The sequence below is a fragment of the Botrytis byssoidea genome, assembly GCF_014898295.1.
Source record: "Botrytis byssoidea strain MUCL 94 chromosome Unknown BBYS_006, whole genome shotgun sequence".
NCBI lineage: Eukaryota > Fungi > Ascomycota > Leotiomycetes > Helotiales > Sclerotiniaceae > Botrytis > Botrytis byssoidea.
This window is the reverse complement of record NW_024065847.1, coordinates 350292-366778: the sequence shown is the minus strand read 5'-3', so window position 1 is coordinate 366778 and position 16487 is coordinate 350292. Positions and strand designations below refer to the sequence as shown.

Here is a 16487-nt window from a genome sequence, read left to right as displayed (position 1 = left end):
TTATTACCATCACCGTTTCCATCCACCCAGCCATTTATCTAAGAAGAATTGGCGGGTATGAGTATTGTATCCTGATGTATCCACAAAGTCCCGCACGGGGAATATGTGTCTCTACTCATCTTATCTCATCTGGTCTCATATCATCTCATCTGATATACACATCCCCTCATCGACCAGGTTCCAATATGTAGACACCTACTAGGTATATATACAACAACAAAGTAAACATCCACAAAAAAAGACGAATCGCACTCCAATGCGCCTATTAAAATGCCCTTTGCATTTATACCCTGCAAGTCCTCAGTACTCCATTTCGCATGATTTTGAAAATGCCAATGCCAATATGTGCTCGCGTGATGTGGTTGACTATGCTGTATGTTCAAAGGTTGTGTGGGTATCATTTTCTCATCTGCGATTCCTTCCTCTGTCTATCTTTATTCTTTCTTCCCCTTGTTTTTTCATAGACCTCTCCTCCTAGTTTTCAAGATTCCGAAAAATCATTCATAGAACAGAAAGTCCATCCAGAATCACAAGACGTTTAAAAGATTTCTCAATCCCGCTTTGCGACCACCACCAGATTGGATACTTCGAGGCATGTGTGGGTGGCTTTCATCTCGGCTTTCTAGACCGCTTTCGTGGATGTTGATTTGGGGTTCGGGAATCCATTCTTTTTGTTCGGGGTTCCATCTGTGGCTTTAGGGATGTTAGTTTTGCAATTTGGAAGTATTGATGATGGGATGAAAAAAACTAAAAAAAACCTATAAAAAAAACTTACCCCTCATGTAACGTCTTCGTCAAGGCCCTCGGACTATACTCATCCGTGAGTACCCTGTCAAAACTATATGGTACAAGAGCCGGCACGCCCTCAAACTCCGTCTCTCTCAATGGATAGATATCTCTCGTTCTGTAACGATGATAATTCTTACAGCTCCAGATTCCTGGCTGTGTACTGGGGTTCACTTCTGCAAGTCCAGTGATATCAATGAACAATCCATTCCTCACGTCAATCCATCTCGCATCAATGACATTCATGCCATCACCCCTCACTCTCTCTACATGATTAGGATTGATATCCAACAAATATTCTCTCGTAACAGTCGTTCCGTCATCCGCTCTCGCCGTATAATTATGCATCGTCATGTTCATATTCTCTCCCAACCAAGCCAACGTAGCAGCCGAAACCTGTGTATCCAAATCCCAATCCCACGGCATAATTTTGCCATTCCACCACCAACCTAGTAACGTCCCATGCGCAATCCATGTCTCGATGTTTCTTTCGCGGAATGTGGTAAGATAGGATCTAATTAGATATTGAAGGGAGTCTTGCTTCTCTTCATAAGTGACTGGGTTTCCTTGGAAATACCGTATGTCGTAATGTCCTAATATATCGTTTCCACCTGGCTCGTGAAAGTACTTTGTGTCGTGATGTTCGGTCTTGATTTTAGGTGGGAAAGCCGGTTCTCTCTCTTCGACCGCTGCGGATGGCTCTTCGTTTGGTCGTGGGGAAGCGTGTGTAAATGAGGTAAGGAAAATAGATGTTGTGGCGATGGCGCCGAGAAAGGTTGGAGGGCGCATTGTGGTATTTTTGAGTGAATTTTTGTTTGTTTGCCCGTGTCTCTTCCTTCTCCCTTCAATTCTTCACAAAACTCGCGAACATGAAAAAATTAAAATAAACAAGCTTTCCAGAAAACAATCGCGCGCTTTCCAATTAACGCAATTCCCCAAATTCTTCGAGCAACAAAGGTTCAATGGATGATACAAATATACATACCTTGCTGGATACAAGCTGGAAAGCGCTTGATATAACAAGCCAGGAGTGTGCTCGTGTGCCTCACTTCCGAGATCGAATAATGCCAAGAGAAGATCCAAGCAGCCAAGAGACAACTCAAATGAAATCGAATACGAAGTACGAGGTTAACTCTTTGAAGGAGAGCGCTGTGAAAATCGATAGGAGCTTGGTATTGTGTCAAACTTGTATGCATGCAAGATGATGCAATTGTTGCGGCGCAAGTGCTCGTTCGGTTGTTGGAGGTTGGGAATACCAATTTTAGTAAGAGTAAGAGTGGTGAGAGAATGAGAGAGAGAAAGCGATAGAGGGCAACGAGAAGGACGAGAACAAATCAAGAAACCAACTGGAATCAAAAAATTATGAGTGGGGAAGAAAGGAGTTTTGTGGACATTTCAATCTGATCATGATCTAGAAAAGGAAAGGAGTGGTATCTGATCTATTAAAGAACGAATTTTCGGACTTTATCCCATTTCTTTCCTTCTCTTTGATGGCGAGAAGATTTACCATTATGAATCCCGGTCATGGATTGATTAGATGGGCTGGGATGAAAGCAATATGAAATGTCATGTAGCCGCGGTAGCGTTGTAGAATCCATTGGCTTTTGTTGGTATGTTCAGCCAATCGGTGGTTGGTTCTACGCGGCAAGTGATTGAAGTGAAGCAAGTGCAATTAGGATATTCCAGATGGATTACGTAGACAAGCTTTTCTAAGTACTTAAGCTGTTTGATACCAGGGAGCTTATATTAAATAGATGGGAATCTTTTCAATGCGAATTAGACGATTAGATCTGATGCCATTCTGACTATCTCATGGACATTGTTTCTACGAAGTAATACCTGAGTACGAAGATGTTCCTCAATCAAGTATTCACGTTCATACTTAGCTGCCTACTAGGTAGTTATGATTGTATTGATAGCGATGAGTATATAGAACTCTAAGCCTTGTAAAGCTTTCGACAAGGTTCAGCCCGAGTAACCGATTACTTGTTCCATGACCAGGCCAATGCCATGTTTTCTTGTCAGCCCAGGGCTTGGCTACCTGCCGGCGCTAATACCATGCATATATACATATACGTGTTAATCCTTCTTTGCTTTAGCTATTAGCTATTAACCCATCTAGATCATAAGCTATAGCCTCAAATCCATCTCAACCAACAGTCTTTTCTTTCTCTATATTGCTCTCTCTCTCTCTCTCTCTCACACATTTTCATAGACAACATCTCCAAACACAAAAGTTTCATCATGCAATGGCTGAGTTGACCAAAGTTCGTCACCTAGTCAGGGGGGTCATGGAAACACAGACCCATTAATTACCTAGATAGCCTAGATAGATAAAAAGAGAGATGTAACTCGCTAATAAGGGAAAGGAACATGGAGTCAACAAATCATAAATGATATTTCGTACGCGTCATCTCCATACCAATTCGGATAATAAAGACGTTCCACGACAGATAAATTGGATGGATAAACGCTTCCTTGTGTATTTTTTGGCTGCAAAATTCTACTACGATGTACAATGAAAGCTAGGATGCAAATTGATTTTGAGCACGACTTGTTGAAACGTTAGAGGCCACGACGTGAAAAGTGTATTTACTTTTTATAGATGTCCAATTTTGGAGTTTAAAGTAGATACGTGAATGTACATGGAAAGGAGAAAACTAAAGCCGATGTTCAAGGAACATCTAAGTCAATTAATTATCTTTGTCCCATCAAAAAGGTACACCTGTACATCATATTTCATTTAAACCCCATTTAAGCCTCACGAGTCAAGACTTGAGACTCGACAGTGCACCTTGATGCCACCACTAAATATGCCAAGCATCTACCACCAGTTAACGTTAAAAGTCTAATAATTTCTTAAATATAAAAATCCACGTTAGATTCGTGGTCGCGTACGTACTCAGTCGTGTGCTCAGTCGTGTGCTCAGTCGTGTGCTTCATTACTCTGTCTAGCCGGCCCTGTTGTCAGACTTCAATAATTTTCACGGTTTGGGGGAATAGATCGGCAGCCTTTCAAGGGTTGTCGTTCGGGGCTGATTGATTGATTGATGTGCTGTAGAGTGGTAATTAACGCTGTCGATCTGAATGCATGTATGTAAGTGATTTTCGGGTTGGCAAATTGAAAATCGTAAAGGTTTGAAAATTGACGAGGATGATATTGGAGGGGAGACTAATCGATATCTTTACCTAGGTATGTTCAACATCTACAGAATATACACAATGTATCCTCCCACATCCAATCCGTGCTGTCATACCTAGCTATCGCCCTAGAAACACTACCTCCTCCAAACACACGCGGCTCAAACCCCATCTTTCCCGCCTTCAGATTTCCCGTTATCTCCATCTATATGGATAAGTCGGACTCATACCAACCAAGAAAGTCTTGTCTTCCGTTATCCGTTACATGGCCAACTAACTATGCTTATCATCCAAATGACAAGCTCACGGAAGAATCCTTCCATCCAGCTTTCCAGACCCCAAGACTTCAAGCTGACCACTAACTACTCCATACTCGGCATCCCATTCATCGACATCACCGAAACAACTGCTAGTATCCTTCCCCCACCTTGTCTGGTCTACTTGGTATGTAATATGTAGTGAAGTAGCGGTAACACTACCTGCTGTACGTAGCACATAGGTTACGTACTCTGTGCGGAAATATCACGAGGCTTCGGACTAAAACATGTTCACATGATATATATATTGTGGCTTGAAAATAAGCCGAGTTGTGCGAAAGAAATTCGCCGGTCGGTATCACCTAGATAGGTATGTGCATCGCAATACTCGTATGTACATTTTGTATACAATGTAATTTCCGGAAACACAAACAAACCGTCTTGTATCGTAGCCTTATACCCAATTGGGAATGCTTTGCGATGATCGTTGTATTACGTAATCTAAAATATGTTGATGTTTCTTGTCGTTACATCAATTTGAAAATTTCAAGAGCTCTCCAGAACTTTCAAACTCTAAATTGAAATACGCTACAATAGATGAAAAATACGCTTTGAAAGTTCATCGCAATTCTTCATGATGTATAAGTTGATTCTATAATAGAGTCAATTGAACCGGGATCTTGCTACAGATGAGTCGGGTCGGATCGAATTTGAAACGTATTCCGGGGTGTGGATTTCCGTCTGAAGATTTGAAACGTGATTGCACCGCTGCGCCGCTGGAGTCGCGGGGATTTGGTTGCGAGGGGAGAAGGAGGAAGGAGAAGGAAGTGTTCTAGGCCTAGGGCTTAAGCTTTGGGGGAGAGCTGGTGCGGCGATGTTGTCTCATCGATTTACGGCTATTGCCATTAGTGCCGGCTGGGGATTTTCCTCTGCTTTCTGTTGTTTCTCTCGTGATTCTAGGTCTTAAAGTAACCTTAGGATATCTCGTTTTGAAAATTGAAAGTTCTCGGCGTTTCTGTCTTGGTCTTTGGGAATTTCTCATGCCACACTTGTGATGTTGTCATAGCCGCATATTCCATTTGTATTTCGCTGTTTTTATCTTCTATGTCTTTCAACATGCGTCCCTGAATAGGATGAGCTATGAAGGCTGTGGCAGGTTCAAAGATAATTATTATGAACGATCGAACAGCAGACCAGCCCTCAAGTCTAAAATGTAAGCTCATTCATGCGAAGACGCTGAAAACTGTCGAGTTTCAAGGAAAGGAGGTCCATATAAATACCAAATATCCCTTCCACTAAGAACGTGATCTTCGTTCGGAGTAACTGTGTTATCTGTAGAAGACACTAAAGCCGTTACCAAGTTATGAGTACCTCTTTGTGCACGGTGGAAAGGTGCTCCAGGAGGTGCCTTCCGTCTAAGCTTGCTAACTTTATAAGAAATTCTTCCCTTTATTTGAAATGGTTCTGCATTATAATTGCTAATAGCTTTCCCAATATTAGAGCGGAAGTATTGCAGCCAATTTTCTGCCCGGGTGACTTCTCTGCCAAAAAGGTGGCTGAAGAGGTTCTGATGTTTGCTCATCGATTGTTCCATACATTGCATATACTCAGGCAAGGCTAGATTCTCAAAGCAAATAGAGGAACCAATAAGGTTGATCAGATTGCCAAACAGTATAGTCGATGCTCTTGCGCTAGTGATGGTACTTGCTGACTTGAGCATAGAAAGACAAGCTGATGATAGATTCAAAGCTGGATTGAATCCAGTATTTTGTGTCATCTTCCTCATCTCTTCCCACACCTCGCCGCAAACGAGAAATTCACCAACTGTCCGATGCATATATCTCACAACCGAACCGTCATTTTCATCGCCAGAGGCCCAATTCAAAGCAGCGTTTGCGGGACCACAATCTCTCCCAATTTCGAGAAGACCACAACATCGGCTTTGAATTTGTGCTTCTGTACTGTTGTACAGCCATATATACTGATCCAAATCCAGAGGAGCGACTGGGCGGGTGAAAGCCTCGTTCAAGGGCTGCATAGCGAATGCAAAAGTGATCACGCCGAGTGGCTGATGCGAAGTGTATGTATTCCAGACATGGAACATCTGCAGTATTTCAGATGCTTGTACCTGGTACTCCGGAAGAGTTCTGGACAACATTCCTCGGTACAGATCTTTCAGGTCCCTAGGAAGTGATTGAAGCTTTGCTTGCAAGTCCATAATTGAATCGCCAGCTTCAAGACCGTCTACAAGAAGTCGCACAACCAAGCGAACCCAGAGAAAAACGCCTTCAGCCTTCGATTTAATCTCCGAAATCAGATCTCCTGCTCCTCGTGGATCAAATCTCGACATCTGACACATGGCTTGGTGGCCCACTAAATTTACCCTGATGTACTGATCCATGTCGTGTCTTGTGAGATCTTGCGATCTCAAGGTTGGACAACCCCTAAAGACGTTGGCACTTGCATTAATGGGCCGACTGGACACCACAACCTTGACGTTTCCTCCAGCAAGTGAGCGAGCCAGTTGTGCCAACTCCTTATGATCGGCGGCCAACTCGTCTATGCCGTCAATAAAGATGCATATCTTAAGAAATTGTGAGGCTTTCTCCACAAACATTTCTAACGCTCTTTTCATCTCCTCAAAGGTAGGCTCATCGCTCACATAAGATTTCTTCCAGTTGCTGTAAAGATCTGGGAGTATTGATGGAATGAGCTCAGGGTACTTGGAGAGTGCCTCGTGAAGAATGGCCCGGAGTATTCCAGTCCGGCTCTTCTGTAATGGTGTACCCAAATTCCAAAAAAAGAAGTGAAGCACAGGAAGCTGATTCTGCGGCGCCCAGAGAGCCAGCTTGTTATATGTTTGCTCATTATCAACAATGAACCTAAGAAGGGTCGTTTTCCGCTTCCAGCCTTTCCATTGATGAAGTAGGGTGCATCGATACCTTCTTCGCTTAAGTAATTGCCAAAGTCATCCCATGCATCTCCTAGACCTGGCGGTCTGAAGATCCACTGAAACGTCTCTTGGTAAGCGGTGCATATCTCTTTGTATCTCCAAGCCATTTGACGAAAGTTCAACCATGTCAAAATGGTCTGGTTTTGCGGCGTGGATCGATGCAGCGAGCTGATGTCGCGCAGACAAGTCTGTAATTTTCGGTGTATTACCAGATTTGAGGCAGAATGCGACTGCATATCTACCAACATATCTTTGATCTGCTCATTTTGTCTAATGCTTTCGGCGTTGTTTTTGTCGCCTGAATCCTGCAATGCCTTTGTATGAAATATGAGATTCTCGTTGTTATTGTCAACGCTGGATTGAAAAGCGAGTATTACAGCAAGTGTCAGGGCTCTCTGGAAGCCCTCAAGCTTGTCGACGAAGGTGATAATTGCTTCCTGTCGCCATCGAACTCTAATACTGTCTTTCAGAACGTGTAGGAAATTGATTGCTGTCCAAGAAGTCGAAAATGTGGACAAGTAGAATGCGAACTTATGTCCAGCCTGTTCGCAGTCTGCTGCCAAATCAACAAGATGCTATATCTTGAAGTCAGCAAATGCTCGAAATACTTTTGGGGCCCAAACCTGATTCTCCTTGCTGAGAGGTCTTGTGTAGTTGCTGGCTTGAAGACGGGATCTGATAATACTCGCGTGCTTCGTACAGTTTAATGCAAAGCGCTGGAGATCAGCAATGGATAACGATTCTCCATTTTTCTCGATTGCACGAGCTTCGGATATTATCTTGCTAGAAAAATCTACAAATTGCATAACGTTGCCTGCAAGGCTAAGAGCAGCAAGTGCCTCCATTCTCTCCAGCGATGGCTCTTGGCTGTGAATCTTTCGGATCTTCGATGTCGAGTATTCTCTATAGTGATGCGAAGAGCCGGTTCTCCAGTTTTATAGTTGAATTGAAGTAATAGGCATCTTTGCGTATGAGAAGCACGAGTGATCAGTGGAAAAAGAAGTTGAGCTCATCAAGGCTATGTCAGAACAAGGAGCAATTGCGGAGTGCGAGGGATATCATTTGTCCAGATATCGACAGAAGGCTATACTAGAATCATCTCATGTATCACAAAGCTTGGCGCTTTTTGTGCCACCCACCTTGTCCTACTAGAATCTCGATAATTATGGAGGAAGAGGCGGAGAGTAATAGCTTAAAATCCTGTGCATTTGGAAATTGAAGATTGAGCCTCGGAATAAACGAAGTCGTTTCGACGTGCAGGCTTAGTTGGCATCCAAGGATAGACGCTATATGCACTATTAATTAGGATTTTGGGAAGCTGGAAGCATATATCCTGTTGTCTCTCTTATTGATTCGAAAGTGAGCATTCTCCACCTTCTATCATGAGCTTTGTGTATGCTGTTATTTAAATTGAATTTCTTCAAGTGTAATTCAGCCTCATGTCATTTCCCATACAGTTGATAGCCCCTGCTGTCCTCAGTTCCCTCTTCTAGACACCAATGTCATTTGCTCTGTTCTACTCATCCATAAAGTCCACTCATCTTGATCTTCCTCACAGGATCACTTCCCATGCCCGCAAAATTTGGCTCGCCGTTCGATCCATCCACCTTATGCCCCCAGAACATTGGCGAATCTCCTTGCCATTCGTCTACCAAGTCAGCTATTGTTTGAAGGTGTCCGTATGTTGCTGGTAATGGGCCATATTGTCGTCGAAGACTGATGTAGGTTGCAAAAAGCGCAAGTAGCAAGCGCAGATGGTGCAATAGAATATTTGTATGGTAAACGTCGTTAGTGCAGGTGTCATGTGGCTGTTGACGCTCAAACCGAACATCCAATGAATGAAGGCCTTGAACACAAACAATAGTATAGTCTCCCAACCCTTCAATGCCGCTGATATACTGTTGCAGCGTGGTTTAGTGCCTCTTGAAGACGTTGCTTGGCGGAAAATTCTCTCGTCGCGAGATAGATTACAAAGGAGTTCTGCACAGTGAAGTCCGATAGTAAGTGGAGCTTGGAAAGCTGATACCATTAAGATGTTCGTAAGACGCACTTGGTAACTAGTGCCATTAGTCCACATAGCAAATATTCCGCAGAGAAAACTGGCTCCCGAAGGTAGTATATTCCAGGAGCATTGTGCTAAAGTGTTGGGTAACCTAAATGAAGCACGACACCAGTCCAACATAATCCGAGTGGTACAATTGCCCACATCAATCCCAATGCCCATTTCACGTCATTGTGAACAGTTAACAAAGATCCCTGTTGTTGTTTCGGGAAACAAGGGTCTGAGGTGGTGTTGCGGTCATGGGCAGATTTCATACACCGCCTTTGGCTCCTAGCCAACGGGTATGTGGTAGATACTTCAAGGCAGGTAAAAGTAGCATCGAGTGGGCTGGAACTCCAAGTAGGGATTTCGGTCACGATGAGCGACCAGGTCGCAAGTCCTGCTTGGACAAGAATACTTGCTCCAAGTATCATGGTAGAAAGAGTCCACATCATGATACCTTGGCCAATGCCGTTCGAACTGAAAGGTATAGATGTATAAGACAAGATGACGCAGAGTAGGAAGGCGGCATTGGAGTACCACTAAGCAACCATTAACACCACAACAGCCATTGGTATACATCTGTAGAGATGTAGTAGATACAGAGTTGAAATTTGATCACCACCATATAAAAGCTACACGAGAACTTACTGAGTTAGATTTTGAACTCTGTGAGTTTGAAAAAAGGCGGAGGTTCGAGTTGAACCCGAGTCGCCCTTCCCGTTGCAAGGACCATCTGAGCGCTGTGCTATGGATATAACCCATGCTCTCGTTGAGAATTGTTACGATCATGTTGATAATCAGGGAAATTGTCTCGCTGATGGTTCCACTAAGTACGTCCATTACGTCGATATAGTTGATGCCATTCCAGACATATCCATGACGAACGTGAAGACTTATACCAAACGCGAGAATCGCAGAACCAAAAATACAACTAATAATCAGGCCAGCAATGCAGATCCCGCGTGTTTTAGTCGCCCGCAAACGATCACCCAGCTGCTCATGGCGAGCCTGCATTGTCGTGCCGAGTAATGCCATAGAGGAACGATCAAACTATTCTCTCGAGAGTTCTTCAATAAGTTTAACGATATGTGATGAGTGTAGTGAGGAAAATCAACAAATAAAGTTCACAGTGGAAAGACAACCTTAATGACTTTATCCACGCTCGTTGTACCAGACTACCCGACTTCGGATACTCATAAACATCACGCCGAAGGATAAGAAGAATCTGTTGGCCATAGATTCTAGACTCGGGATAGACTTCCCTCATTTGGTGTTGAACTGCAAGTTTCCGCATTGGTGTAGCATTTTGCCATGAATCAGCCTTACTTTGCTTCATGGCATGTTGTTCTTGCTCGTACAGCTACAATGTAACCATAGCCCACGACAAGTTAAACGATCGAATAGGCCCATTACCCCCTTCTCCGCATATTCAAAGCAAAACTCGTCAAGCAATGCAGTACGCTGTGCAACAATGGAAGCTTCGGACAGGATTTGCGGCACCCGTAATGTTACACATCTCCTGGTTTATAATGATCGATCAGCCTAAGAGATATTTTACTTCGTAGTTCTCTGTAGTTACACAAGAAAATAGGCATAGTTGCCCATTCACATTGGTAATCATACTCCCCACACTTGATCCCTCTAAACGCGAATCGAGTGTTCGTTAAAATTATTCAATGACGCTCTTAAAAGGCCCTTTTCGCCTATTCCTGCTAATCTTCAACATGATATACTGCTTCTCCACCGTTATTATCATCTCCAAGGGGTCTTAGGAAATACAATCATACCAATTTTTTGATACGGTAAAGTGACACAAGGCTCCGAAAAACGCCAAAATCACTCTACAAGTTTATCCTCCTCAAAAATACGGATATAAGGTCCTTAGAACTGATTGATAACAGGTATAGTAATAGCTCTAACCCTTTCTCGTTCCGTTCCCCAAAATAATAGCAGAGAAAAGATGGCAGTATTCAAAGGCAATTTCGTTCACATATTGCGTCCGGTGTATAAGATTCAGACACCAACATGAACATCAGACCAGGGTGCCCAACAATCCCGGATGGTAGACGTCCGATCGCATTATTTTGAATGTTGAGTTCATTCCAAAGGTTGAAGTTATGCAAAACAATGAGTCTAGCCGACAGAATAAATTCATTTGATGATCTCAGGAACTCAAATCAGGCGTAAAACTGCTAGTTTCTACAATTCTGTAACAGTTCACGCCAGTACGTAACTCGTATTCTTCTTGCAATTCTTTAAATCTTCTTTTGAAACCGGCAGTCGTTAAATTCATCCATCTGAGTGTCGCCACATTCCACCTAAAGAAACTTGCGTAGTCATCTGATTGGAGATCGTAAAGAAGGTTTATGTCGATTTCATATCTATTTCGTAAATAATGTTCAGGAATCAATTCGCTACAAAAATCACTACGTTTAGTTACAGGCGAACGCAACATGCGCAGAGCTTTACCGATGTCCACTGGCGCGAAGAATACCAGCTCACTGTCTCTCTGAGACTCGGCTATGCCATTCTCATGATCGTCACTTCGATAGTCTTCAATCACAATCGTCACACTTTCCACATTGCAGAACGTACGCAACAGTCTAGCAAGCTTGGAAGTGTTGGCTATTTTATCGTTTTGATGAAATGCGGACCCTTTTAATATGGGTTCATGTTGAAAAGCAATATGACGAACTTTACGTGCCTCGTTTGAAATCATAGGTTCACGGCATTGCCAGCCGCACACACATACTATTTGTTCCCCAAGAAGTAACAATATGTCTCTTTGGTGATCGAAGTAGGTCTCAGCAAAAGCTCCAACAGACGGAAACGCTCGTTTATATCTTGTGATGGCGACGTTGTATGATTCCTTACAAACAAGCAACAAGTTTGGAATTTGTGCATTTGACGAGAAACCAACTTGACCATCATGCTTGATGCCTGCCCGAACTTCTTCCAAATCTTTGATATCTTGCGGTAGTATGTCATTTATACCGGAACAAAGAATTTTGGATGAACCAGGGCGAGCACCGTTTTTGCATCTATCCGGTACACCCCAATCTGAGCGTACTCTAACCATGATGTGCTCACAGGGAGAAATAGCATACTTTTTTAATGAATACAATTCTCGAGTCTGGGAGTGCGAGACTCCATATCGAATTTCGAAGCTTCTCTGAAAGCCGTGAGAAGGACGCAGGTGGATCTTCGGTATCGATGCTATGCGCCATACTGTAGTGATTCTTCGGGTCTCGATTGTGTGCTGGATTATTTTATTTAATCTCTGGTACTGAAGAATCCTACGCGATTAGCCTTGATTATATATTGCTTCGCCGGATCTAACTCTACGGAGAAGAGTGTAATGATTTTCTATGATGCTACTTGTGTGCATTACAGGTCGAAAGGAGCATGGCACATGACAAACTTACATACTAAATAACCTCTTGACGACAGCCACCTTCCTTCCGAGGTCTTGTTCGAACCATATTGTTCTTACCTTTCAAAACTCATTTGTTATCGCCATACTTCTGTGGAAAATGAAGTTGTCCATCCAAGTCCTTCCCAATGCATCGAATTAGACTTTACAATCAAATCATACTTTACAGTTTCGGGCTTAGATCTTGGAGTGCCATTTGTCTTGATCAGAGTATGCCACCAAACATTAACGACTGAGAAGATATAATAATCGAGAAATCACGGGATTTTAATGGGACTTATTTTTGTATTTTTTCATCTATCTAAATACTACATAGTATTTTAAACAAACTTTCGACTTCTATGTCACTTGTTTCCCATGATAAGATAACATAGGCGCTTCTGCAGTGTAACGAGCTTGTCGTGGGCTGAAAATGGCGTTTAATCAAACAGATTGTGACCTCAGCTTGACTTCACCTCACCAGAATCTCCTTGTAAAAGAGCTTCAATGCTCCATGCCAGCTGTTTATCTTGATTCATCTCCTATAGTTAACTTCCACTCGCTACTAGTCATCATTTACGATGAAAATGGCGGAGACCTTCACATCGATGATGGCAGCTATCGCATGCCAATTTCTTCTTTCCCCCGTTCCCGAACCATCCACCATAAAAGTTATCTCCATATATTTCTCATCGAACTGTATTCTCTTATTTTACCTTATTTTTACAAGCACCAGAATCTTTCAAGTCATCATTCATCTTTTTACTTCGAACGCAACCTTTCTCCTTACTGCGATAATTCTTACTGCATTTCGTCGGCTATACTTCTCTCCTTTATCTCACATCCCCGGACCAGCGCGTTTCGCTCTCACGAAATTATTCATTGCTAATGAATATAGACTCGGCCGTACATCCCATACTATTGAGGCTCTCCATAAAAAATACAAAAGTGATGTTGTTAGAATAGGTCCTAACGAGGTTTCTATCACCAATGCGGATGCGGTACTTAGGGTATTTTGGGGGAAATACCCAAGAGGTACGTTTTATGAGATTGGAGCTATCAATGGAGAGGTCAATTTAAATACGACCAGAGACTATGGAAAACACTCTCTTGTAAGTGGCTTTAATACACTATGACTTCATACATCATGTGAACAAGTGAGGCTCCATGCTGACGAACTTTGACAGTGGAGAAGAATCTGGTAAGGCTTTGATTCTGTATATAGTTTTATTCTAAATTTGTGCAGGGAGAAAGGCTTCGTGAGCAGTGCCATCAGAGAGTATAACACGAGGGTGGAAATCCACGTGGATGAAATGATACAAATATTGCTCAAAGCAGACGGGAAAGAGGTGAATGTTTCAAAGGCAATGGACGGCCTTACTTTCGATATGTATATCAATCCCTAATACTGTCAGATTATAGCACACAGAGTCTAATTATTCCAAGCATGGCCGATTTGAGTTTCTCAAAACATGCTGGCCTACAAGATGGTACAGGAGATAACTCATATATGTCATATGTTCATAAGTATATGTCATTCGCCGTCGTGGGTAGCTATCACCTATGTATATCATCCTAGTTAACATACGGACAGATTATTGCATCCCTACGAAATCTAGCACAGCTTCTTACATACATGCCTGAAACATCCGATATTCGAATGTTCCGCGAGAAAGGCGAAAGAATGCTTATGGAACGACAAGAACACGGTTCAGCCTATCGAGATATCTTTTCCTACTTATTATCCGCAGATCCAAATGGTGGTGAGGAGTTTACTCAGAAAGAGTTGAATTCTAATGCAAATTTAATCATTATAGCTGGGTCAGATACTACATCTTCAACATTGGCACAGGCTTTGAGAGCGCTTACGAAGGAGCCACGAATACTTTCTAAACTTCAAAGAGAAATTGATGGCATATGCTCAGTCATGGGCAAAGACAAGGAAATAACTGTCGATTCTATCAGGAATCTAGAATATCTTAACGCGGTTGTTGACGAAGTTCTACGATTATATAATCCCATTCCATCTGGCCCTCATGCAACGACTTATCCACAAGGCATCGAGGTTGGAGGCCTACACATTCCAGAAAATGTACAAGTCGAGATGTCGCATTTGGGACTCATGACAGATGAGCGATATTTTCCACAGGGAAAAAGTTTCATCCCGGAACGATGGACACGTGAAAGACCTGAGTTGGTGAGAGATAGGAGGGCTTATATACCTTTTGGTTATGGTGTTCACTCGGTAAGTTGAGCTTTTTATGATACGGCGAATACTTAGATCGAGCATGTTATTTATACACTTCCCTCATTATGAATTTTTAGCGCTGGGTATGAAACAAAACTTACAATTTTAAAGTGTGTAGGCAAAACCCTGGCGCTCCATGAACTACGCTTGGTTATTGCGTGTATAGCTCGCACGTTTGATGTTCAGTTTGGTCACTCGCATGATGATGTGCTTTTTGAACGCGAATGGGAGGATTACATGGTTGTTGAGATTGGAAATTTATGGTTACGATTCCTGCCGCGAAGGCTGGAAGATATCTCAGCGTGAAATGCGGATGTTGGTACTAATTTCTATCTGTCTATCTCTTCTTAATTCAAGAAAGTTCATCAATTCAAGTAAAGCTCACATAAATGTTCTCATCACTCATGACCGATGGTGTTTCTTCTACCCGCAAATATCATATCACCACAAAAAAATTCATACCCTGAAAGTGAATATCCCAGCCCCCGGCACCATTTCCCTTCACCTTTATAATGCCCGATCTCTCCCATTCCAACATCCAATGAAGCAGATACCTCCGTGGCGCAATGGTAAATATGATCGATCATGCCCACAAGTTAACACTCACGTAACATTCGAGTCGTTTTCTCAAAGGTATCGGGGCGAGGGACACCTGAAGTCCAGTTCGAGCGAATCCTTAAGATGCTCGGCGAGTGATGGATCGGAAGACGTGCATTCGCATTCAGTATACAGTCAATCCTATATATACTTGATGGATATGGTAATGAGTGAGTCTGTATATCTTTTGTAGCTGAGGTTGTGGAGTAGTATTTTTTTGTGGGGCTTTGTTTGAAAGGGGGTTCGGATGAGAGTGGTGGGGATGAGAAGGTGGTGGGATGGAGGGGTTTAGTGAATGAATGAATGGAAACAAGTTGTGGGGCATCAGATTATGATATTATGGAGAAATTACCAGATATTTTGCTAGCGATGGTAATCTACTCACTATAAATCAGCCTCTCTTCTGCTAGCGCATCCCTCGAGGTTTATAGTTGTAGAATGACGTTTTATGGGATTTCGACGACGCACAAAATGTCAAAAGCCCTTGCAACAGATAACAAATTCTTTCAGCATTTGTGTGCGCTATGGAGTTGCTAAGTTTACATGTATTCAAAAATCTCTTGTGAATGAATATAATTCCATTGAATTTTATCTTCTTAATTACCACAGATATATGCACCTTGATGATTCAATCCTACCAACTCCCCACCTGACCTAATATCTAACACGTGGATTTTCATCACGCCTAATAGATTTAGCGATCTAGGAGTGGTCTGCAAAAAGATCTCCAACAACTACTTGCTAAATGCCGGTGTCATCTGCACACTACATGCCTCTTGTTGCTTTCCAGGGATCAGATTCGCATGAAGGTTGCCTCATCAATTTTCTTTGGCTATTAATGACTCCTTCATGATAGCTGTGAAGATGCAACATATGTTTTCTCATCTGCAAGCATCAGATCATCCATCGCGTATTATCAAGGAGTATTGAAGTACCAATGCGGGGTAATGAGGTATGTATAACTCCTCATTTAACTAGCAGCTAGCTAATTTTCTTAACTTCACCTCCGCGAAAATGATATATGTGGAATGGCTACTCTGCCGATACTA

The 16487-nt window shown here is 42.6% G+C and overlaps 4 protein-coding genes across 4 annotated transcripts; 1 reads left to right on the top strand and 3 right to left on the bottom strand.

The window, feature by feature from the left end:
• Positions 1-527: 527 nt before the first annotated feature.
• EAE97_003564 (uncharacterized protein) lies at positions 528-1575 on the bottom strand (the record flags this gene model as incomplete). The annotated part of the gene is made up of 2 exons (XM_038874076.1): positions 528-693; positions 776-1575. The coding sequence occupies 2 exons, from the start codon at positions 1573-1575 to the stop codon at positions 528-530; spliced, it is 966 nt and encodes a 321-aa protein (XP_038734685.1).
• A 3828-nt stretch (positions 1576-5403) lies between these two features.
• Positions 5404-7982, bottom strand: EAE97_003563 (uncharacterized protein; the record flags this gene model as incomplete). The annotated part of the gene is made up of 3 exons (XM_038874075.1): positions 5404-7094; positions 7127-7712; positions 7746-7982. 3 exons carry the CDS (start codon positions 7980-7982, stop codon positions 5404-5406), a joined length of 2514 nt encoding a protein of 837 aa, XP_038734684.1.
• Positions 7983-11345: 3363 nt separating this feature from the next.
• EAE97_003562 (uncharacterized protein) lies at positions 11346-12260 on the bottom strand (the record flags this gene model as incomplete). The annotated part of the gene is made up of 1 exon (XM_038874074.1): positions 11346-12260. The coding sequence occupies one exon, from the start codon at positions 12258-12260 to the stop codon at positions 11346-11348; it is 915 nt and encodes a 304-aa protein (XP_038734683.1).
• Positions 12261-13180: 920 nt separating this feature from the next.
• Positions 13181-15147, top strand: EAE97_003561 (uncharacterized protein; the record flags this gene model as incomplete). The annotated part of the gene is made up of 6 exons (XM_038874073.1): positions 13181-13705; positions 13781-13794; positions 13840-13983; positions 14040-14139; positions 14188-14838; positions 14953-15147. 6 exons carry the CDS (start codon positions 13181-13183, stop codon positions 15145-15147), a joined length of 1629 nt encoding a protein of 542 aa, XP_038734682.1.
• Between the last annotated feature and the right edge of the window lie 1340 nt (positions 15148-16487).